This window comes from Nicotiana tabacum, chromosome 16 (genome assembly GCF_000715075.1).
Source record: "Nicotiana tabacum cultivar K326 chromosome 16, ASM71507v2, whole genome shotgun sequence".
Taxonomy (NCBI): Eukaryota; Viridiplantae; Streptophyta; class Magnoliopsida; order Solanales; family Solanaceae; genus Nicotiana; species Nicotiana tabacum.
In genome coordinates, this window is record NC_134095.1 from 164214049 (window position 1) to 164238229 (window position 24181).

Consider the following 24181-nt stretch of genomic DNA (forward strand, 5'->3'; position numbering starts at 1 on the left):
TTCAATCAATAAAAAAGATCTTGACTTTTAAATTTAATACATTTCAGTTCCTTTTTTAAAACTTTTGAGTAATTACCAAACTGACTTTTGAGAATTTGTGTATTATATACTTATTCAACAAAATTTGTTTTAATTTGAATAAGTCTCTATGGCTTATGCCTCACTAAAAAAACACGCATCAAACGCCTGAGCATACGCCTCTTGAGACTTTTGCCTCACACCATCGCATCGGGGTATTTTTGATGCGCCTCGCCCTGAAAACGCCTTTTAAAACACTGCCCTATAGTATTGATAGTCCAGAATTTTTCTATACCATGAGGTTAATTGAGCTATAGTCAATTAAATTGCAGCGATCAATTGGGAAAAGAAGATTTACACTGTCAAGTCTAGATAACTTAAATCTTAACCCTCCTCATACAAATCATTAATAATTTACACTCTAATGAAATTTATGAAACAAAGACGTGACAATATCAAAACTCGACTATAGGGAATAAAAAGGTATCGTCCAATTTTAGAGCTTCCTTTTGCATTATAGACTGATCAATAGAGTCTCTTGCTTTAGCTCTACTTTCATAAGTTTGGACTTTCGTTCTTTGCTGCCCTCTATATAATTGGCTGTAATCATAGTTTGGCTTTCGTAGATGGTATGTTGCACTCCCTTAATGCCATAATGATAAATTTCCTGACCAACACAGAAAACATATAAACACAATCGATGTATTGTAACGATTTTGAAATAATTGATTGACTTGCAAATAGTCGTCGTCATCTTTTTCCATAGTAGTCATAACTCAAGAAAGGAAAAGACCACTTAGTGCAGCAGAAAGAGAGCATCAAGCACAACTTTCATGTCACCACTTCTTCAACTATTCTTCTAGTATTTCGGCAAATAATTCTTTACACAACTTTCTCATCTCCATGGTACTCATGTCGCTATACATTCAACAAAACCTGAACTCATTAATAGGTGTTACAACAGGCGAGCTAATTTGTGTCTTTGACTTAATTGACAAATCAAGAATCCAATGACAACTATCCTATAGGAATCAGGGGGAAAGAAGTGTGAAGAGGGATTGTACAAGAAATACAGCGTGTTTAAGTGCATTACAGTTTTGCCTGCATGTTTAGTGTAGAATCAACAGCTGGGGAGGAAAATGTTACCATATTCTGTACATTTATGCAGTGACAATCCTCTAAAGCTGGCACAGCAATTACTTTGTGGCCGACCTCCAGCCCCCCGGCAAAATACAAATGCACATCAAATTCAGAGAGAGAACTTAAAAATGCATAGATAACCATGAGTTTCATAAACAAGACATCTAATCGTTTTTGTCCTCAATCTTCTGCAACATCCACGAGTTCATTTAAATGAACTAATTTAGCAGTTTGATCGTCCTGTATATTCAAAGTGAGAATTAAAGAATGTAAACTTCTTAAATTTTTTCTTAAACTTCTTAAAAGGGAGGCAAATCACAGATGCTCCCTTAATTGCAAATGTTTGGAAGATTGGAGGTTGAAGAGTGGCGAATCTGGTATTATCTGCAAGCTGGATATAGAAAAGGCATTTGACCAACTCAATTGGCAATATCTCATCACAATGCTAAGGAAAATGGGATTTGGACAAAGGTGGATAAGGTGGATGCAATTCTGTATCAAAACTGTCAAGTACTCAATTTTGATAAACTCAAGCCCAATCGGATTCTTCTCCCCCCCAAAAAGGTCTCAAGCAAGGGGATCCTCTCTCCCCTTTTCTATTCATTTTGGCCACGGAAGGCCTGAGCCAAATGCTGGACAAAGCAAAAAACCTTCAATGGAAAAGAGGGTTTGATGTGGGGAAAGCTCCAGGGAATGTCATCACTGTTTCTCATTTGCTTTATGCAGATGATACCCTTATATTCGGTGGAGCAGAGAACCTGAATCTAACACTTATTATTTTTCAGGTACTGTCAGGACTTCACATTAATATGCTGAAAAGCATAATTTATCCTGTCAACACAGTGGACAATTTGGAGAATCTAGCAGGAATTCTTTGTTGCAGCACAGGATCCTTCCCAGCCACTTACCTGGGCCTCCCATTGGGTGCAAAGTTCAAATCCTCTGAAGTGTGAAATGGTATCATTGAAAAGGTTGAGAAGAAGCTGGCAGCTTGGCAAGTACAGTATTTATCCATGGGAGGCAGGGTGACACTCATCAGTAGTGTCTTGGACAGTATCCCAACCTACACTATGTCTCTATTCAGTATTCCTAAGAAATCACTACAACATTTGGATAGGTTAAGGAGACACTTCCTTTGGAAAGGTAATAGTGAAGATCACAAGTTTCATCTGGTTAAGTGGGCCAAGGTCACACAGCCTAGGACTATGGGTGGTCTAGGCATCAGTAACTTAGCTGTTCATAATAAATGTATGTTGTTGAAATGGTTATGGAAATACAGTCAAGAAGGGCCAGCATTATGGAAGGAAGTAGTGACTGCAAAACATGGATCACTCAATCACTGGTGTACCAGACCTCAAGAGCACCACATGGTGTTGGTCTTTGGAAGAACATCAGCAAATTATGGGAAGAGTTCTCAAGAAATTGCAGCCTCAGATTTGGGAATGGACAGCGCATCAGATTCTGGAAAGATAAATGGCTTGGCGCCACACCATTGCAGGCGGAATATCCCAACCTATTCCTTATATCTACCAACCAGGACTCCCTCATATCCCATTACAGAGAAGGAAACTCTTGGAACCCAATCTTCAGAAGAAACATGCAAGATTGGGAAATTGAAGAGCTACTCAACTTGATGGCTAGATTGGGAAGCATCACCTATAATGACCAAGCAGCTGACACTTTGAGATGTGAGGTAGAACCAGATGGCCAATACTCAGTTAAATCAGGGTACTTATTGTGCTCGGAATGAAATGGTGGACAACTGGCCTTGGAAGCTCATATGGAGAACAAAAGCATCCCCAAAGGTGATTTCTTTCGGTTGGATTGCACTTTATGAAGCATGTTTGACCCAAGACAACCTAGCTAGAAGATCTTTCCACTTGGCAAACAGATGCCACATGTGCGTGCAAAATGAAGAAACATCCAGGCACCTCCTACTACACTGCCCAGTTTCAACAGATCTATGGAACATGTTTTTGTCTCTTTTTGGAATGGACTGGGTAATGCCTGGGAGTTTAAAGGAAGCCTTTTTGAACTGGAATAGTTGGAAAGTTGGTACAACCATCAAGAAAATCTGGAAACTAATCCCTTTATGTATTTTTTGGTGTATTTGGAATGAGAGGAATAGGAGATGTTTTGATGGAATAGCAACTCCAAACCACTCCTTAAGGCTAAATGTCTTTTACTTTTGTACAGTTGGAGTACCTTAACACCTGTAAACTCCCCTGACAATTTTTTTGGACTTTGTTAGCTCTTTAACATTAGTATAGGACTCTTTGTACTGGAGCTAACAAATCTTTTGTATCTATATTTCTGCATCTTCTTGATGCCATTTATAATATCTCTTACTTTATCAAAAAAAAAAAAAAAAAAAGATGAATAATAGATGGAAGAATGCAAGAAAAAGTTAAGAAAACAAAGTAACTTGCCTGTAACTTGTAAGAAGGAGCTGCATATACCAAGTGATGATTCCGAAGTGATCTCTCAGGAGGCAAATTCCTCTTAAACAGAATAGCCTACAGGCATGGAACGAGAGATCTTTATTTGAGCAACAGGGTATCAAGGTGCACATGAAGATCTCCATTGTCAATGAAGATCTAGTTGTGGACATCCTTGACTGCACAAACATATGCAGCAGAATCACAGAAGTAGGAACTTCATACTTTTATTTGTTGTCTGTTCTATCAAGTCCCTCTAGCAGCAATGAATATGTCTGGGTACTAAGCCGAAGACGATTTTTCTCCATAATATCCAACAACTCCGAACATCTATCTACAAAACCCCTCTTAAGTAAGCCATCAATTAGAAGCTTCCAAGCTACTTCATCATTATTGTACCCACAATCAAGAAGCCGGAAGAAGGTCGCCTTAGCTTTCTCATTGTTTCCGTCATCATACAATCCACACACGAGGAGCTTGTATGACTCTAAGCATGGTAAAAAACCTTGTGTAAGCATAGTTTCAAGATATCTTGCAGCATCCTCAAACAGTTTCAACTTGCAACAACAATTTACCATTGAGGTGTACATATCTTCACTAGGAGATATTCCGCAGTTCTGCATATGATCAAGTAACCTCGAAGCTTCCTCAAGGCGTCCTTCTCTACAGAGGCCAGTAGCAAGAGAATTAAAAGTGTTTGTATTAGGAGGACAGCCATATTCCCCCATTTTATCAAAGAGTTCAAGCAAAGTTTCGTATTTCACCACTTTCCACACGTCAGCAATATTAATGGAACTGGCCTTTGTTTTGATATCAAGTCCTCCTTGGGACAAATGTTTGATCAAAATGGAATAGGTGTAATGAGAAGGTTCATGTCCAGCATGAAACATACATTTTAGCACATCAAAGGCTCGATGCAGTAATCCTGCACGACCATAGCCATCAATCATTACTGTATAGGCCATCAAATCTGGCCTAACTTCCTCCTCTGCCATCTTAGCCATCACATCCTCTGCGTCTTTCAATTTCTCTTCATTGTAATATGCAACTAGAAACGAAGTGTAAATGCAGACATCAGGCTTGTGTCCTATGGAATCCATTAAATAAAAAACCTTGTACGCATGGTTAAAGGCAGATTCTTTTAATAGTTGCTCGATCAGGATACTATAGGATTCAATTGTGGGTTTAACACCACTTTCTGGCATCCTTTCAAGTAATTGGGCTGCTTCCAGCTGCTTACCCTGTTTACACAACCCGTTAATCAACACATTATAAGTGCATGCATTTGGGGAGCAACCTTCCTCAATCATTTCCTTAAACAACGTCAAGGCAAAATCAACTCTTTCAGCTTTGCAAAATCCATCAATTAGAGCAGTGTAGATCGCAACGTTAACCTTTATACCCTTCTCTTTCAGAGATCTAAAAATGGTGTGAGCTTCTTCAACTCTGCCTCTTTCACACAAGCCATCAACTAGAGTACCATAAGTCCACTCATCAGGAGCCAAACCATTCTCTTCCATCAATCTAAGCAACCTAAATGCACTACCTATTTCGCCCTCTTTACACTGTCCATGAACTAACAAGTTAAAAGTGACATCAGTAGGAGACAGTTTGCGTTCGAGCATCTTATCAAGTAGTGACATTGCCTTATGCGCCTTGTTTATCCTACAAAAGCCAGAAATCAATTCATTGTACGTACGGACATTCGGGATACAGTTATTCGGTTCCATTGTGTCAAAAACATCTAACGCGACATCAACCAAACCTTTCTTACAGTATCCATCAATCAAAGCATTGTATGTCACCACATTTGGAACTAGTCCATTTTCCGACATCACATTCACTAACACTCTCGCTTCGTCAAGCTTAAAGTCTTTACACAAGCCATCAACAAGCACAGTGTAAGTATGAACATTCGGCTTGCATCCTTTCTCCTTCATCTCATCAAACAATCGCAACGCTTCCGCCCTCCTATCCAATCTACACAACGCATCAATGAGAATCGTGTATGTCCTCACATTCGGACAACAAGCATCCTCATCTCCCATTTCCACAAACAACCTCATCGCCTCATCCATCCTCCCCGCTTCACACAACCCATGAATCAAATTATTGTACGAAACCACATTCCTTCGACAACCCTTCTTAGGCATTTCCTCAAACACCTTGTAAGCACTATCTACATCCTTTCTCCTACAATGCCCCAGTATAAACGACGTGTAAGTATGTGTATCGGGACTCAAACCAGCTTGCAAAATCTTACTCAAATAAGATTCAGCCTCAACAATATTACCTAATTTACAATAAGCATTAATCATAGTATTAAAAGTATAAATATCAGGCTTAATTAAATCACTCAACATTTCATCAAACACACATTTAATTTCCTCAATCATAACGAATCGCGATAAACACATCAACAACGTGTTATAAGCCCACACATTGAGCTTAAACTCATCATATTTGTTCATATCAAGCAATAAACGCATCGCAAAAACGGCGTCGTCACGAGTTTCGCATGATTTAAGCATGTTAAGTCGGGTTTTTTGAGCAACCCGAAAGAGATTATTAGAAATTAAAATCCGTAAAAGGGACGCGTAGGATTGAACATTGAGTTTGAAAGAAGGGACACAGGAGAGATAATTAAAAAAGGAGAGGGCAATTTGGGGATTTAGATTTGGGTATTGTGAGAGGAAAGACGAAAAGGAAGAAGGGGATAGGGAAGGAATTAGAGTTTTGAGGGAAGGGTGTTTTTGCCAATTCGGATGTGAAAGGAGGGAGAAGAGTTGGTGATTAATGGAAGGTTCTGGAGATTCTTCTGAGGTTGAAGATGAAACGGAAAATGGGAAGAATTTGATAAAGAAGAGAGGAATTGAGTGAACTGAACGGAATGGAGTAATCAACGCCGTTAATTGGATCATTGTATTGGGAAATCAGACGGCGGTGTTGACGACTCCGTGAATGGAAGAAATCGTTTAAGTTTTGAGATTCATTGGAGCTGAAGAAGGAGACTGAAAATGGAAGCTCAGAAACGCAGTGGCTGCTGAACACAGTAGGGCTGACTTTCGAATTTTTTGTTCCTCTTTTTCTTTTTTCTTTTTTCTTTTTTTCTATACTACTTTTTATTTCTTTTTCGGAAAAGGGTGAAAATTACCCTGCCTATTCGATTTAGTATAAATATATCCTCCGTCACCTAGGCTCATTTGGTTTGAATACGACTTATATCGATATAAAGTTATGTCGGTTAGGGGTGTCAATGAATATTTAAAAACTGACTAAACTGATCGAACCGTACCATACCGAACCGATTTTTAGGCTTTTTTTAAAAAGCCGTAGGTTTTTATATAAAACTATAACTGTACCGATAATTACGGCATGTTTTTTATTTTATAAAAATAAATCGAAAAATACCGAACCGTATCGAATAAATTTTATGTGAAAAATATATTTAGATAATAAGTTTAAAAATAATAAAGCAATAAATTTTTCTTTGGGCCTTCGAATTATAAAAACCATTACAAGCCAACAAGTAATTAAACTTATAATACTAATTTCTAAAACCTATTATGTTACTTCTACTTAAACTAAGTTATTTCAAGTATTTGTATTAGTAAGACACAAAGTATTCTAGCGATTATGATTAGCAAACTACAACGTATTGAATATGTTTCCATTCATATAATTTGAATTTACCTTTTTGAATATTTAATCTTCTATGACTTTATTCTTGAGTCCTAGCTTGGTTAATAACTTTCCACTCATGTAATTTATATTTTCTTTGCTTTTACTTAATTTCTTTTACGTTGCTATAGAATAGTTGATGGATCTAAACTATGGCCATCTTTCATGTTTTTTTAATTCATCACCCTTTAAACAGTAAGAATGTCTAGAAAGTTTTGCTAAGTCCTATAAAAGAACGTATTTTATTGCATTCTACTTCTACTGGTGAATTTTACATAACATTTAAAAAAATACCGAAAATTAACCGAACCGTACCGATACCGAAAGAGAAACCGACATGATTGGGACGGTTTCAAAAATATAACTTTGGTTATATATAATAGAATAACCGAAAAATTGTTATGGTATGTATTTTATAAAATAACCGACCGAATCGAACCATTAACACCCCTAATGCCGGTATAAGTTATGTTGAGATAAGTTATGCTGGGATTAGTTATGCGAGGATTGTTGTTTATCCACTGTTTCATATGTTGTATTAAAAATGGCAATTGCATAATTTCTAAGAAGAAGGTATAAGTTATACCAGTACTAATTACCCCACCCTCTATAAGGTATAAGTTATCACGGTGTTAAAATTAACACCGGAATAACTTATACCTCTTTTGCTAACCAAACAGAATATTAAGGTGGTATTAAATTTTTATACCACCCATATACTTTCTTACACCTCATACCAAATACCAAATGACCCCTTATTGAGCCAAAAATACCCCATCATTATTTTTCTGGCTCAATTATGCCCCTACGACTAACGATCAATGCCAAATAAAAAAAATATTTGTTTAAATTATACGTGAAAATTTTTTATTGGTCTAATTTTAAACTATGACCCCAATTAAACATAGAATTTTTATCTTTTAATACACTGTTTGAAACTTTATTACCAAAAATACTTATGTTTAATTAATTACCCGACCTAAATAAATTTTATTTACAAAATATATACATTCCACCTTAAAAGGCTTGCAATTCATTATTACTGCTTTCAATCAAGGAATTTAGTTACACCTATTTTCCTTTTTTCACCTTTCTCTTTCTTAAGTCTAGAATATTGGTACGGGATCTTTTCTGCGGCTGCTTTGAACCCTTGGGATTCATGAACATATGTATCTACTGAATAAACTATTCAAAGTTGTTTTCTTGTTACAAATTAATATTCGAAAAAGTGAACAAATATTTGTTTAATATAGAAGAAGATGACCTAACAAACATGGGGAAAATCAAAGAATAACCACAGGAGGTTTTAGTGTTTGGTCAATTGCTCTGAACTTGTTCCATTTACTGTAGTATTATTCTTTACCTGTGAAAATCGTTTGGTATTTTGGCAAAAGTTCTGATGTTGATAGACCTGCTCCTTGGCCTTTTGAGGTAGAGAAAAAGGTTAAATCCCGTGACTGAGCTTAGGGCAGGTAATGGAAAGTCATTAACAGCTTGTTTGGATGGTTGTTACCCATTGTATCGTATCGTATTGTATTGTTATTTTAAATACAATATTTGTTTTGATTGTTACTTAAATTTTATTGTATCGTATCGTTAAATTCATCGTTACATAGCGATGAAATGTGCCACTTTATGTAACGACCGATTTGGTATGGTCGCGTCGTTACCTTGTCTTTTTCTCTCAATCTCACCCTTTATTATTATTAAATTATTTTATTTTATCATTTACCCTACTTTTTTATATAGTAATTTTACCTTGTATCATAATTTTTCTTTATAATATTGCAAGTTTATTCTTAATATTGTTGGTGCGTGATATCATGAAACGATGGCAAACGATACAATCTATCCAAACATTGTATTTATCAAACGATACAGTACAATACAATACAGTACGATACAATACATTATGAAACGATGCGTAACAACCATCCAAACAAGCTGTAATCGAACAACTCAAAGTTAGGAAATTTATTTTAGTTTAACTCAAATTTATTTTTCTAATATCAATGAGAACCTTTTTCATACAACTAATTATATATTATACACAACAACAACAACAACAACAACCCAGTGTAATCTCACAAATGGGGTCTGGGGAGGGTAATATGTACGCAGACCTTACCTCTACCCCGAGGGGCAGAGAGGCTGTTGTATAATATAATTATATATTATACAACTTATCTAAAACTTTCACACATTATTTCTACCCAGTTATATACATTTACAATATCATAACACTTAAATATAATTTTTATACAAATTTTATACAATATATCTTTTATATATTTTGTATCTGATTTATACATAGTAAAAATAAATTTCATACAACTAATTATAGATTATATAACTTATCTACAACTTTACATTATTTCTACCTAGTTATATATAACTACAATATCATACAACTTAAATACAATTTTTATATAATATTGTTCAACTTTCATACAATATTTAAATAATAAAATATATACAAACAACATAATACAATTTACCTACAATTTTACTACAATTTCGTAAGTATACTATATATCATGTCTTCTTCTTCTTCTTCTTTTTCGAGTTTCAATCTGAAATTCAGTCAAAATCAAGTCTAATCTTCATCAAAACACCCTCAAAATTGAGATATAAACACCAAACAATATTCCTAATTGTTTGCAACAACACCAAATCCAAACAAATAATAATTTTTGAAAACCCAAAATCGAATTCAAAGCTTTTTAATGGCTGTCAATGGTGGAATTGCTGCTCTCTTTTCATTTGCTCTACATTACTGAAATTAGGGATTGAGAGATAGAGAGAGACGGAGAGAAAGAGAGAGAGAGAGAGAGAGAGAACAAGGATGAAAAATAATTGATTATTAATATGAAGGGATAGTAATTTAATTCCTAAAGTGTATATAATTGGTAAATTTGTATATAGGATGTATTTAAATTGAAACTTGAGTAGGGAGGGTAATAAAGTTTTAAATAGTGTATAGGAATGTAAAAATCCAAACACACCCTTAACCCTTTTTTTTACTCAACCCCAAAATCCGGCCCACTAAAAAAAATAGTCAAATTCTTGATTGATAAAAAAAATTAGCTTCTCCATCTTTTCAACTCTACCATAACCATAGTTGCCACCAACCCCTTTCCTCCGTAACAACCACGTTGCCATCACAACCATGATTCTTTTGTTTGTGTCATTCCTCTAACAGCGAGAATATTATGCTAATCGAAAGGGTTTGATTAGAAAATCTTTAATTTTTTTGATTTGATGTCCTTTTTTTGTTGTAAAATTAGGATTTTGTTCGAGAAGGAGTACCTAGGCCGTAAATTTTTTATTTTCTACAATAAATTACCATTTGGGTCTAACAACTTATTAAGAGTTTGCAAAATTTATAAAAATTGTGAAGAAAAAACTGGACTATTCCGAAATTTAAAGCCCATGTATTTGTAATGGGTTCTTTGATTATCTTATGTGATGAGAAACAAAAAAAGATTTATCATTATATGTGACATTTGAATGTGAAAATTAAGGTCTTTTGACGAACATTTTTGAAAAATGACAACTCCAATGGTAAATATAAAATGAAGAAGATAAAAATAAGAAAAATAACCAAAATTGCCTCTAGACTAAAAATGTGGTGGCAGCGTGGTTGCTATGGAGGAAAGGGAATGTTGGCATAGGTGGTAGAATTGAAAATATGAAGAAGTTATTTTTTTTGACAATCAAGAGTTTGGCCATTTTTAAGGCGAGTCGGATTTTTGGGCCGATAAAAAACAGGTTAAGGGTAGGTTATTTAATTGGGGTCATGGTTTAAAATTGGACCAATAAAAAGTTGCCACTTGTAAATTAAGTAAACCTTATTTGTTTAGCATTGACCATTAGTCGTAAGGGCATAAGCGAGCCAGAAAGATAACGGTGGGAGGATTTTTGGCTCAATAAATGAACAAAGGACATATTTCTACCAAATCGAATAGTGTGAGGACAGTTTTGACCCTTTTCCGTTTCTTTTTATATACTCCATAGTGAGTATCTCTATTTTAGAATTATTAATTCTTAGAATTATAGTAAATTTTGTTTAAAAAAACTAAAACATTATATGTCCAAATTCAAGAAATTTGACTCTTGATGTTTGAACTATGCCACAGTAGAAATACTATTATTATTATTATTATTATTATTATTATTATTATTATTATTATTATTATTATTATTATTAATATATTGTATAAGGCGTTTAGTTTGATTTTTATAAATATCGAATCAAACCAACCACTGTCAATTTTTATAAATTTAAAATCAATTCAAACCAACCATTGTTAATTGAAATTTAAAATCAATTCTAACCAAGTCAAATAATATCATTTTTAAAATTTTCTTGTTTTAGAAAAATAATTTTTACAATTTTTCAATGGCAAAATCAAACATCACGAATGTGCTTATACAAATTTTAAATTACTAAAAGCATATAATTTTTTTCTTATATACTACTTGTTTACCTCAAAAATACGAGTAACAATTAAATTTGATTTGTGATTTTAAAGATAGGTGATTTAGTTCAATACCAATTAATAATCAAGAAATATGAAGTAGAGATGAAAGAGACAAGTGAATCAAACCAATGTTACTCAACAACAGTGACCTCGAGGTGGTGTTAGAACAGTAAGAACAATTAAGTAAGAAAAGTAAAATAAGAAATGTAGAGCTAAGGACAATTCTATGAACATTAGGCAAAAAGGTAGAAAGTATATTCTTTGCTCAATGATTGGATGATATTACAAATGATTGGGGTCCCCTTTATATAATAGGGGAACCCCTAAATAAGGTATATTTCTATTTGCAGTAAGAAATATTCTTGGTACAGCTGTCTAACCGCCTAGTACGGAATCGTACAATCCTATTCCGGGATTTGCGCCATGACTTTGGGGACGTGGCAGGAATCTAGCTCATTCTGGTACAAATCCATAACGGTACTATTTCGGGGTCGAGCACACTTGGCCTCGGTATTCCTCGAGCACTTAGGTCTTCAAGCCTCTTATTCTACCTTCGAGCCCGAGCTTGGTCTATATCGAACTCTTGACCTCGATACTACTTCTCGAGCCTACAAAATCGGAGGCGTATGATTTTGACCGTATACATCGGGCTTGATCCTAGTCTATTTTGATCTCACTCTTGAAGTGACCCTCGAGCCCACGAAATCGGGGTAGCCCCGATTTCTACCGGATACAGATAGTCCCCGCGTTTCTTAGAGTATAACGACAAGAAATGAATTGAGTCCTTGATCTTTATCCCGATTTACCACGACATCATCATCGTGACGTAAGCGGCTGAGGAAATGAGAGCTTGGAAGTTGGTCTTTCTCGAGGAAAACTCTAAGAACTTTTAGCGAGTCCGGCGGCGGGGAAAGTTCTGAAGGCGAAGACACTTCTGCCAATAAGGACCGTGCCTCTTGGGTTTCGTGCTCTTATTAATTTTTTGCTTTTGAGGTTGATCGGCCCTTGCGAGGAACACTTGATCGTGACCTATAGCTCTTGTAAAAAGGATTATACAAAGCCTTTTTCCTTCCATGACTTCTGAATCTATTATCCTTTTGTGCGGGTCAAAGCGCCTTATCATAAAATTCCTTTTGAATGTCCAAAGTTTGAGATGGTAATGACAGATAAAAAGTTCTGCCCTCAAACGTTTCTGATCAATGGTCCCCGAATGGCCATTCGAACTTGAGTTTGAGTAGATCTTAGGCTCAACAGTCGATGAGGTAAGGTAGCCCTTGGGCTTGATAGTTGAGTGAGTGCATGCTCGAACTTGAATAAAAATAGCCCTAAGGCCTTATGGCCAAGCGAGGACATGCTCGAACGTGAGATGAGGTGGCCTTTGGGCTCGAAAGATAGTCCCCGAGTGAGAATTTTCTCGAACTCGGGTAGCCCTTGGGCTTAGTAGTCAAGTGAGTACTTGCTAGAACTTGAAATGAAGTTAGCCCATAGGCTTTATAGATAGTCCCCAAGTGAGGGTTTACTCGAACTCGGGTTAAGATAGCCCTTGGGCTTTTATGATCGAGTGAGGACTCGCTCGAACTCGAAATAGAGAAACCCTTAGGCTTCATAGATAGTCCTCGAGTGAGAATTTTCTCGAACTCGGGTAGCCCTTGGGTTTAGTAGTCGAGTGAGTACTTGCTCGAACTCGAAATAAAAATAGCCCTTAGGCTTTTATAGCCGAGTGAGGATTTTTTCGAACTCGAAGTAAAGTTAGCCCTTAGGCTTTTTTATATTGGCCCTTAGGCTTTTTTAGATTGGCCCTTTGGCTCTTTAAGTTGGGCCAATTCGGCCTCTGAAACGACTATAATTTTTCCCTCTTTTTGGCTAAAAGACTTAGTGAAAATTTCTTTATGCCTTAGCATGTGTTTTTTGTACCCGTTAGGTTTTTCGAGGGTTCAATCGATCAGAAACCATTCATGTTAATACCTCTTGAGGCTTTTTCAAAGGCTGATGTTATCGAAGCCTTTAAATTATTCGAAGGCTGATTTTATCAAAGCCCTTTTTGCTTTTGCCGAGGGTAGCCGAGTTTAACCGGTTTTTCGAAGTATTTGAAGGCCTTTAATTTATGGCGAAAGTCGGACATCTCCAAGTCGCATTATTTCGGTCGTAGCCTTTTACATGACCGTAGTCTTTAATATGACCGTAGTCTTTAATATGACCGTGGTCTTTAATATGGCTGTAGCCTTTAATATGACCGTAGCTTTCGGGTATGTCTCTTGGACTTGTTTCCCGATAACCTTTCGAACTTGTCCGAAAGGTTAGTCTCCGAGTATGATGGTCTTGTCTTTTGCATTGAGGGATGCCTCATTGAGGTCTTATAAATTCAAGTTCAGATACTCGAATGTGTTGACTGTCGATGACAGTCCCCACGTATTCGAAGTGTATTTGCGTTGTAGCCCTTGAGCCATTTCTCGTGGAATCACAAGTATGATGTTCGTATAGTAGCAAGTTTCTTTGATACACAAAGTGTTTTGATATATAAAGAATGATTCTTTGGATAATTGATACATGCGTACATGTTTTGCCATCGGGGCTCGACTATTCTATACGGACACGGTTCATCCGACCGTTTAGCCCATTACAAAGTTCTCCTATGGAGACCCGATGTCCTAAAGTGATTTTCTTGCAACAAAGTAAACATTCGAGGGCAATGCCCTTCAGTACTCGAGGCTTATTGTAGGGAACCTCATATACCGTTGAATTGCTTTAAGTTAACACGACAATGGTTTCCTTGTTAAAAACCTCACCGGAAAAACCCATTTGGGACAAAAAATGGTCTAAGGGAAAAAGAGTGTAACACGTGCTTTAGGTCCAAAGCTTCATGATGATCCTTGTCGAAAACATACAAGTGTTAGTCAAAAAAATAGAAAGGATTGGACTGGGGTCGTACCATTCCGATATTGGATATTTAACATGATCTTCCTCGGCATCAAGCCCCCGTGAATTTTGACATCGATCATTTCTCCTCTCATTTCATGCGAAGCTTTGCCCAGACTCGCTGCTTCTACGGTCTGCATTATACGGTTGATTTCGATCTCTATTGGACCTCGGCTCTCGATCGACTCCCTTTTGATCCTACCCATGGGCCTGCTAGGATAAACGGACCCCGAAGGAGTCCCTAGTTGATTATCCTCGACTCTAATCTTTGACTGGTACCGATTATGTATATCGGCCCAAGTGACAGCCGGGTATTCGAGTAAACTTTGCTTCAACTAATATGATATAGAACTCCGAGTGTTGAGACCTTGAGTGAAAGCTTGAGCAGCCTAGTCATCGGTGACCGGAGGCAAATCCATTCTCTCTACTTGGAACCGAGATACGAATTCCTTGAGCATCTTGTTATATTTCTGCCCTACCTTGAAAAGGTTCGACTTCCTCGTTGCAATTTTAATGGCTCCGGCGTGTGATTTTACAAAAGAATCTGTAAGCATGTCAAACGAATCAATAGAATTAGGTGGTAAGTTATGATACCATATCAAGGCACCCTTGGATAGAGTTTCCCCAAACTTCTTCAGCAGTACGGATTCAATTTCATCATCTTCCAAGTCGTTTCCTTGATGGCGCACTTATACGAGGTGACGTGTTTATTTGGATCGGTCGTCCCGTTAAACTTGGGAATCTCGGGCATATGGAACTTCTTGGGGATTGGCTTCGGAGCCGCACTAGGGGGAAAGGATCTTTGCACGAACTTTTTAGAATCTAGTCCTTCTAAGATCGGGGGTGCCCCGGTATTTGATTAACATGGGAGTTATAAGTCTCCACTTTTTTGTCATTATCCTCAATCTTCTTCTCCCCGGATTCGATTCTCTTGGTGAGTTCCTCAAGCATCCTCATTATCGTGGGGTCAGTCCCCGAGCCATTACCGTTTGGTCTCTCCGGCACTGGCTCAGTACGTCGAGTGTCCCCTGGTTCGACCACACTTGGAATTTTATCCTGACTTTGAAGTTGAGCGATGGCAATCTGTTGAGCTTATAACATCTCGAATATTACTTTGAGGCTGATTCCCCCGTCTCCTATACCCTGTGTTCCTTGGCCCCCAAATCGGGATTCCCTACGCACACTTCCTCTGGGGTCTGCGCCTAGATCCGCATTCAAAGTAATGTATGAACTAACATCGACCGGTTCCACATTTGGCACTTCCTCAGGGTTTATTGGTGGTAAACCGACCCCTACATTGTTGTTTTCCCCATGAAATCCAAGACAATCGTAGTCGTGTACAGGTGTGTTTCGCGAGTTTGACATGTTTTTATGTGAGAACAAAAATTCTTGACAAGAACAAATGTAAAAATAACGTGTGTTATGAGAATCAGTATTGAAATAATCACTATTATCTTTAATCCCACGGTAGGCGCCAAACTGTTTACCTTGAAAATACGAGTAACAATTAAATTTGATTTGTGGTTTTAAAGATATGTGATTTAGTTCAATACCAATTAATAATCAAGAAATATGAAGTAGAGATGAAGGAGACAAGTGAATCAAACCAATATTACTCAACAATAGTGACCTCGAGCTTAGTGACCTTGAGGTAGTGTTAGAACAGTAAGAACAATTAAGTAAGAAAAGTAAAATAAGAAAAGTGGAGCTAAGGACAATTCTGATGAACAGTAGGCAAAAAGGTAGAGAGTATATGTCACGACCCGGATTTTCCACCCTCGGGAGTCGTGATGGCGCCTACTAATATGAGCTAGGCAAGTCAATTATTGAACAAATAACCTTTTTACCCTTTTTATTCTCTTTAACAGTTATAAAGCAATAACGTTTAAACAGCGGAAATTTAAAATAAGCGAAAGAAAAGCAAGAGTATCTGAACATGTAACTAATACAATTGTTTAAGCCTTAACCACCCAGAACTGGTGTCACAGTGTCACAGACGATCTAAGATTTACTACATACAAAGTCCAAAAAATAAACGATACACTATTTCTGAATTAAGGAAATGAAACAGGGATAAAAGGATAGAGGGAGACGCCGGGGCCTGCGAACGCTTGCAGGTCTACCTTGGATCTCCGCGTGGACTGAAGGTAGCCACCCAATCTACAGTCCAAAAGATGCTCCGGGATCTACACATAGTGCAGAGTGTAGTATCAGCACAACCGACCCCATGTGCTGGTAAGTGCCTAGCCTAACCTCGACGAAGTAGTGACGAGGCTAGGACCAGACTACCACATAAACCTGTGCAATTCAACTATATACAGCAGAAAAGAAGAACAGAAATAAACAGTCAAATATGGGAAGGGTAGCATACTGCGGGGGAGATATCAATTCAGAATAGAAAAAACAACAGGTAATTGAAGGAAACAGTAAATCTCGGATATCAACAAAGAACCAGAAATCATTAAGTGCACGGCATCACCTTTCGTGCTTTTACTCTCGTCCTCACCAAAGCAATCAAGTAATGAAAATGTGCACGGCTTCACCCTTCGTGCTTTTACTCTCGTTCTCACCATATAATCAATATAATCGGCATGGAATGGTACATCGTGCGGCACGACATCACCATTCGTGCTTTACACTCTTTCCTCACAAATCATACACGGCATCACTCTTCGTGCTTTATCACTCTCTCACCAAACAATACACGACATCACCCTTCGTGCTTTAACTCTCTTCCTCACCCAAACAACAATCACAAATAATAGGGCAATGAAATAAATGAAAATACAATAAGAATCCCGGCAAGGGAACAATAGTTCAACAATCAAGTCCCGGCAAGGGAATAACATCAAAAGAAATCTAAACATTCCGGCAAGGGAGATAACATGAAAAACAACAATATCCCGGCGAGGGAGTTAATATTATGATTCTCTTCTCTTTTCCACTTTTACTTCATAACTCACTTCACAACTTTGAGCCAATACTCTAAAAGATTCAATTTCCACGTATACTTTCACATTTCATTGTACAACTCGAGCCAACGCTCCTCAATGTTCAAATGTCACAATTACTTCCACAAACTTTGTCCAACAATAGAAATCATTATCAAAGCATGAATAATACAACGAAGTCATAAAAAATCACAATATAGGACTCACGGGCATGCTTGACACCAACGTATAGATACTCGTCACCATACCTATACGTCGTACTAGACAAATACCACATAGCAAACAGGACTCGACTCCTAATCCCTCAAGCTAAGGTTAGACTAAACACTTACCTCGATGCCACGAACACAATTCAAGCCTCTACTATCGCTTTACCTTTTGATTCCACCACCAATTTGCTCATATCTAGCAATAAGTTACTTAATTACATCAATAAACACTAAATGAATCAATTCTAATGCATGAAAATGAGTTTTCTAAAGTTTTACCCAAAAAGTCAAAAATCGCTCCGGGACCACATGGTCAAAACCCGAGGTTCGAACCAAAACCCGATTACCCTTTTTCCTCACGAACCCAAATATATAATTTGTTTTGAAATTGGACCTCAAATCGAGGTCCAAATCCCCAATTTTTGAAAAACCTAGGTTCTACCCAAGACACCCAATTTCCCCCATGAAAATCATTGATTTTGAGTTGAAATCATGTGAAAAGATATTAATGATTGAAGAAAACGAGTTAAAATTGACTTACAATCGATTTGGAAGAAGAGTTGTCTTTGAAAAATCGCCAAGAGTGTTTTGGTTTTGAAAGAGTGTGAAAAGTGGGAGATTTTCGGCTAAGTATAAAAATTGCAGGTTGTAGATATGGGAATTGCGACCAGGGTTCGCAATTGCGAACCCAGCCCTCTGCTATGTTTGCATTTGCTAGGTGGGAAATACGAAGAATGTGTCGCATTTGCGACGACTGGCTAAAAGGGGGAGTATCGCATTTGCGATAGAATTTTCGCAATTGCGAGGTAGGCTGGCCTGGGCTTCTTTCGCATTTGTGACATGCCCCTCGCATTTGCGACATGCCCCTCGCATTTGCGAGCCAGGCTTCGCTAATGCGAAGCCTACAGGCCTGCAATGCAACAACTGAAAGTCTGCAATTCCTCAAGTCCAAAATCCACCTCATGGCCTATCCAAAACTCACCCGAGCCCACGGGACTCCAAACCAAACATGCACACCAAGCTAAAAATATCATACGGACTCGTTCGTACATTCAAATCACCAAAATAACATCAACAACTATGAATTTAGCATCAAAGTCATGAAAATTTCTTAAGAACTTCAAACTTACCAAATTTCTCAAATAAGGTCCGCTTCTCATCATTTTAAAATCGTTTCTTACCAATTTTCACAAGCTTGACTCAAATCATATATAAGATCTGTACCGGGCTCCGGAACCAAAATACGGGCCCGATACCAATGGTTTCAAACATATTTCTCTTCCAAAAACCTCATAATTATTTCAACAAAACAATTTCTTTCAAAAATTTATTTCTTGGGTTTGGGATCTCTGAATTCAATTTCGGGCATATGCCCAAGTCCCATATTTTCCTACGGACCCTACGGGACCGTCAAATCACAGGTCCAAGTCCGTTTACCTAAAATGTTGATCGAAGTCAAATTAATTCATTTTATAGTCAAAATTTATCATTTTTCACAGATTTTTACATAATGGCTTTCCGGTTACGGGCCTGGACTGCGCATGCAAATTAAGGTGATGCTGAAAGAGATTTTTAAGGCCTCAGAATGCAAAATTCACTTCTAAAACAAGTGATGACCCAAAAGTGATAACCCTTTTGGGTAATCATAGTATATTCTTTGCTCAATGATTAGATGATGTTATAAATGATTGGGGTCCCCTTTATATAATAGGGGAACCCCTAAATAAGGTATATTTCTATTTACAGTAAGGAATATTATTGGTACAATTGTCTAACCGCCTAGTACGGAATCGTACAATCCTATTCCGGGATTTGCGCCATGACTTTGGAGACGTGGTAGGAATCTAGCTCGTTCTGGTACAAATCCATAACGATACTATTTTGGGGTCGAGCAACTTGACCCCGGTATTCCTCGAGCACTTAGGTCTTCGAGCCTCTTATTCTACCTCCGAGCCTTAGCTTGGTTTATATCGAACTTTTGTCCTCGATGCGACTTTTCGAGCCTACAAAACAACGGAGGCATATGATTTTGACCTTATATATCGGGCTTGCTCCTAGTCTATTTCGATCTCGTTCTTGAAGGGACTCTCGAGCCCACGAAATCGGGTAGCCCCAATTTCTGTCGTATACAACTATATATCAAAATAGATATTCATGTTTACAAAAATTTATAAAATATGTCGAATAACTTTGCACACAGATTTCCACTTAGGTGTTACTCTTTCGCATCACTTTAGTCTTTTCATCGTGTAAGGTTCGATTGAGACCTCGACTATTTTGGATTTGCATCGTGTAAGGTTCATTAAAGGGAAAAACGCTCTATATTCGAATTTTTTTCTTTCATTAGTCTTGAACTCGAGATTTTCAATTAAGGATAGAGAGATCAGATCCTATATGTCATACCACAATCCTTGGGCAAAGTGCACTAGTAGCTACTTTTAAGCCTACTATTTAAAATATATTCAAAATTTATAATATATTTAAAAATTAGAAAATTCACACAAACTTCAGGACTAAGTATTCTGAATTATTGAGTTGCCAATTTGAAATTCAAAGTGTCTTGAATTTCTGAACTGCTAATTTCAAATTCGGGACATATATAAGATTCGAATTTCTTGCTACAATATAATTTTTGAACTTTAGGACACAATGTCTTGAAGTTTGAACCTTGAGGTTCAAACTTCACAACGTCATGTCCCGAAATTTAAACAAATTAGTTAATCTTTAAATACGTTGTAAATTGTGCATTTATTTTAAATGACATTATAGACAATAAATTTGCGTCAAGAAAATAATCGAGACTGAAAATATGCGACAATCGTAGTATTTGATTTCAAATAATATGAGTGTACAATCTCTATGAATCCTCTGATTCTTCTTTCCAAGTGTAAATAAATTCAAGGGCCTTTGAGCTTGATCTTGAATATGTAGTTGTTTCTACAAAAAATGATCTTGTTCTTGAGCTTGAGCTTTATTGCTTGAACTTGACCTTGATTTGTTCTTTGTTCTTGAGCATGAACTTGATTTGTTCTTCATTCTTGCGCTTGAACTTGATTGCTTGAAGCTTGAAATTTGTGGAGGAATTTGCAGCGTTTGATCCATGAGCTCTTTCTTGCTTCTTGTTATATCTTCTGGTATCTTTTATGAGTTATGAAGACCCCTATTTATAGTTGTAAGATAGAAGAGTTGTAATGAGAACAAACTCTTTCCGACCAATCAGATTAAAGAGTGACAAGGTCGCATTTGATTGGCCAGAACATGTCACTTGCACATGTAGCGCGATTTCATTAGCCTTTTAATTTGATTTGGCATGCCTTGTCATTTTGATACGTGGCATGATCGCATTGGCTCTTCTGTTTGACTTGGCATGCCACGTCATTTGACACGTGGCACCAAATCGGGCCTTTAGGAAGATGACATTTTAGGCTTAATGAAGTGGGCTTATCACTTTAGCCCCAATTAAATGGGCTAGCCCAATGGAGTAAGACTTATTTATTTGATCCATATATATTGGACCAATATAATTAATTCAATTATATTAGCCCATAGTATTTATTTGGAGAATATATCTTGAATTTAAAATATAATCCAAATTATTTTGTGAATTTAATTTTAATAAAATTTATATGCCGATAAATGCCCCATACTTTAAGACTTGTCGGAGTGTAGATTTGTTGCACTTCCAAGACGAGGCTTGAAGTATAATATCTTTCTTTCTAAGATCCCTTTTTGTTGGTCCATGCACTACTTTAGAGTAATTATTCCCAAGAGTAGTGTGCCATAACTTTTTCAAGTAAGCTTGCACGAGTATCCTTGCTTATTCATGGGGATATACTGCCAAAAGAATAATTTAAGAGTTTCTTGGACCTCCTTAGCTATATTTTTTAACCAGAAAGAGATCTTCTTTCTCAAATGTCTGACATTTTTTCATTCAAAAAAAAATGACATGCATTATTAAGTACTCCATTCGTGTGAATACCATGAGTTATTTAATCATGGAGTAATTTTTCATGTGGAAATTTAATGGCCGCAAACAAAATGGAGTATTACTTTTCCATGTAGTCATGTTGGCCTCCACAAATTCTTTGATCATTTTGATTAAGATAAGGACATGTGACACCTCTTTATCCTTTCAGTTGAACTAGGATACCTAAACCTTCTTAGACTCCTATAACTTCCACAGTTTCTATCACATTAGGACTTAAAGCACCTCCACTATTTATTTATAAATAGAGATCCGATAAAAGGTTTAGAGCCCAGAAATGGTGTTACAAGAGAGTTTGAATCTGCCTTTGACGCTTGGAAGAGTTGAAGGTAACTTCTTCTTCTTTTCTTTTCAATATTTCGTCAACCTTTTATAGTCATTACATTTTGTGGTATAAAATTAATATCTTGCTGTAGAAAATTTCAAATCACGGTCTATTTAATTCTACAAAAGCTAGACTTTGAGTTCTAGAACATATACGAAATTTAGGATTAGAATCTTCACAGATCACCCTAGGTGATTTTTCGAATTTAACCTTAATTTTTGTCATGATGATATTTTCAGATTTGTGCGACTTCACCAAAAGTTTTATATCTTGACATAGGAACCTCGAAATCGCAAACCATTTGATCAGAAACTAGAGTTCAAGATCTACAATATATCCTAAATTCAGAGTTAAACACATTCAGGATCGTTCCAGATGATTTTTTTGAAGTGAGTTCTATATTCTAACACGCCATCAGTTTCAGATTTGTGTGACTTCACCAAAAGTTTATATCTTAATGTAGGAATCTTGGAATTGCAAACCATTTAATTTATCAGAAACTAGAGTTCAACATCTGCAATATATCCAAAACTTAGAGTTAAACACATTTAAGATCGTTCCAAATGATTTTTTGAAGTCGGCTATATATTTTGACGCGCCATCAATTTCAGATTTGTGCGACTTCACCAAAAGTTTTATATCTTCATGTAAGAACCTTGGAATCGCAAACCGTTTAATTCCTCAGAAACCAAAGTTCAAGATATACAACATATCCAAAATTCAGAATTAAACACTTTTAGGATCGTTCTAGATGAATTTTTTTGAAGTCGACTCTATATTCTAATGTGCCAACAGTTTTAGATTATCCCAGCTTCACCAAAACTTTTGTATCTCGATGTTGGAATGTCGGAGTTGAAAACCGTTTTAATTGGTAGAACCTAGACTCTGAGAGCACTAAAAATAATGGCCCAAATCATGCAAGATTGTTCTAGACAATACTTTGAACTCAATTTTCAAATCTAACATGCCTTGACAGGTAACCATCTTTCTTGTACTTGTATTTTTTTTGCTGCCTTCTTTTTGTTGTTGTAGGCAATGGATATCTTCATCAATAAGGCTAGATGCACCTAGAAGGAAAAATTTGTGGCAAAAAATAGAAGGACAAATCTTCAACATCATATGGAAGGAAAAATCTATGACGACATATAGATGATCAAGTCCACAACAACACATAAGAAGATAGATCCCTCGCAACATATAGACGGATAAATCTCCATCACCATATAGACGGATAAATCTCCATTACCATATAGACGGATAAATCTCCATCACCATATACATGGATAAATCCATATCAACATATAAAAGTATCAAATTTATGACAACATATAGAAGTATCAAATCCAAGAAAACATATAGCAGGATCAAATCCATGAAGAGGATAACTTAAGGTGCAAAGGGACTTAATGTCCGCCTTAGGATTGAAGAATTATAGTTCCTTTTAAGGATAAACTCATGAAGAGACCAACTTCAGGTGCAAAGAGACTAACATGTACACCTTAAGATTGGAAAATTAGAAAACTTCAACTTGAAGGCTTGGCGGACTTTGAAGATTTCAACTTGAAGACCAACAAATTTGAAGATTTGACAGGCTTGAAAATTTGGTAGACTTTGATGCTTCAACTTGAAGAGCTGTGGACTTTTACTTCAACATGAAAAATTATTAGGCTTGTAGGGATTAAATAATTCAACTTGAAGATTGGCGAATTTGAGGACTTCAAACTGAAGACCAATGGACATGAAGACTTGGAGGGATTGAATACTTCAACCTAAAGATTGGCGGACTTTTAGACTTCAACTCGAAGTGCAGTGGACTTGCAGAATTCAACTTGAAGAGAGACATACTTGAAGATTTGGAGGGCTTATATAATTCAACTTGAAGATCGACGAACTTGAGGACTTCAAATTGACCACCGACAAACTTGAATACTTCGACTTGAAGACTGGCAAACTTGCAGACTTCAACTTGAAGGATGGTAGACTTTGCAAAATTTAACTTGAAGAGTTTCGTGTCTTGAATATTTAGCTCAAAGT

General features: G+C 36.7%; 1 protein-coding gene across 4 annotated transcripts; it reads right to left on the reverse strand.

Moving 5' to 3' along the window:
* Window positions 1–371: 371 nt before the first annotated feature.
* LOC107831651 (uncharacterized) lies at window positions 372–6749 on the reverse strand. 4 transcript variants are annotated; one of them, XM_075233565.1, is made up of 3 exons: window positions 3822–6749; window positions 3588–3674; window positions 372–685 (listed from the first exon to the last, which is right to left on the reverse strand). In XM_075233565.1, the coding sequence occupies exon 1, from the start codon at window positions 6515–6517 to the stop codon at window positions 3824–3826; it is 2694 nt and encodes an 897-aa protein (XP_075089666.1). In that variant the 5' UTR covers window positions 6518–6749; the 3' UTR covers window positions 372–685; window positions 3588–3674; window positions 3822–3823. The 4 variants fall into 4 exon arrangements, with proteins under 4 accessions (XP_075089666.1, XP_075089664.1, XP_075089665.1 ...); XM_075233564.1 differs by lacking the exon at window positions 372–685 and adding an exon at window positions 741–1398; XM_075233563.1 differs by having other exon boundaries at window positions 3588–6747.
* Between the last annotated feature and the right edge of the window lie 17432 nt (window positions 6750–24181).

Bases quoted from the DNA above. Each gene is read 5' to 3' on its own strand.
- LOC107831651 (XM_075233565.1), bottom strand. From the start codon at position 6,517: ATGATCCAATTAACGGCGTTGATTACTCCATTCCGTTCAGTTCACTCA.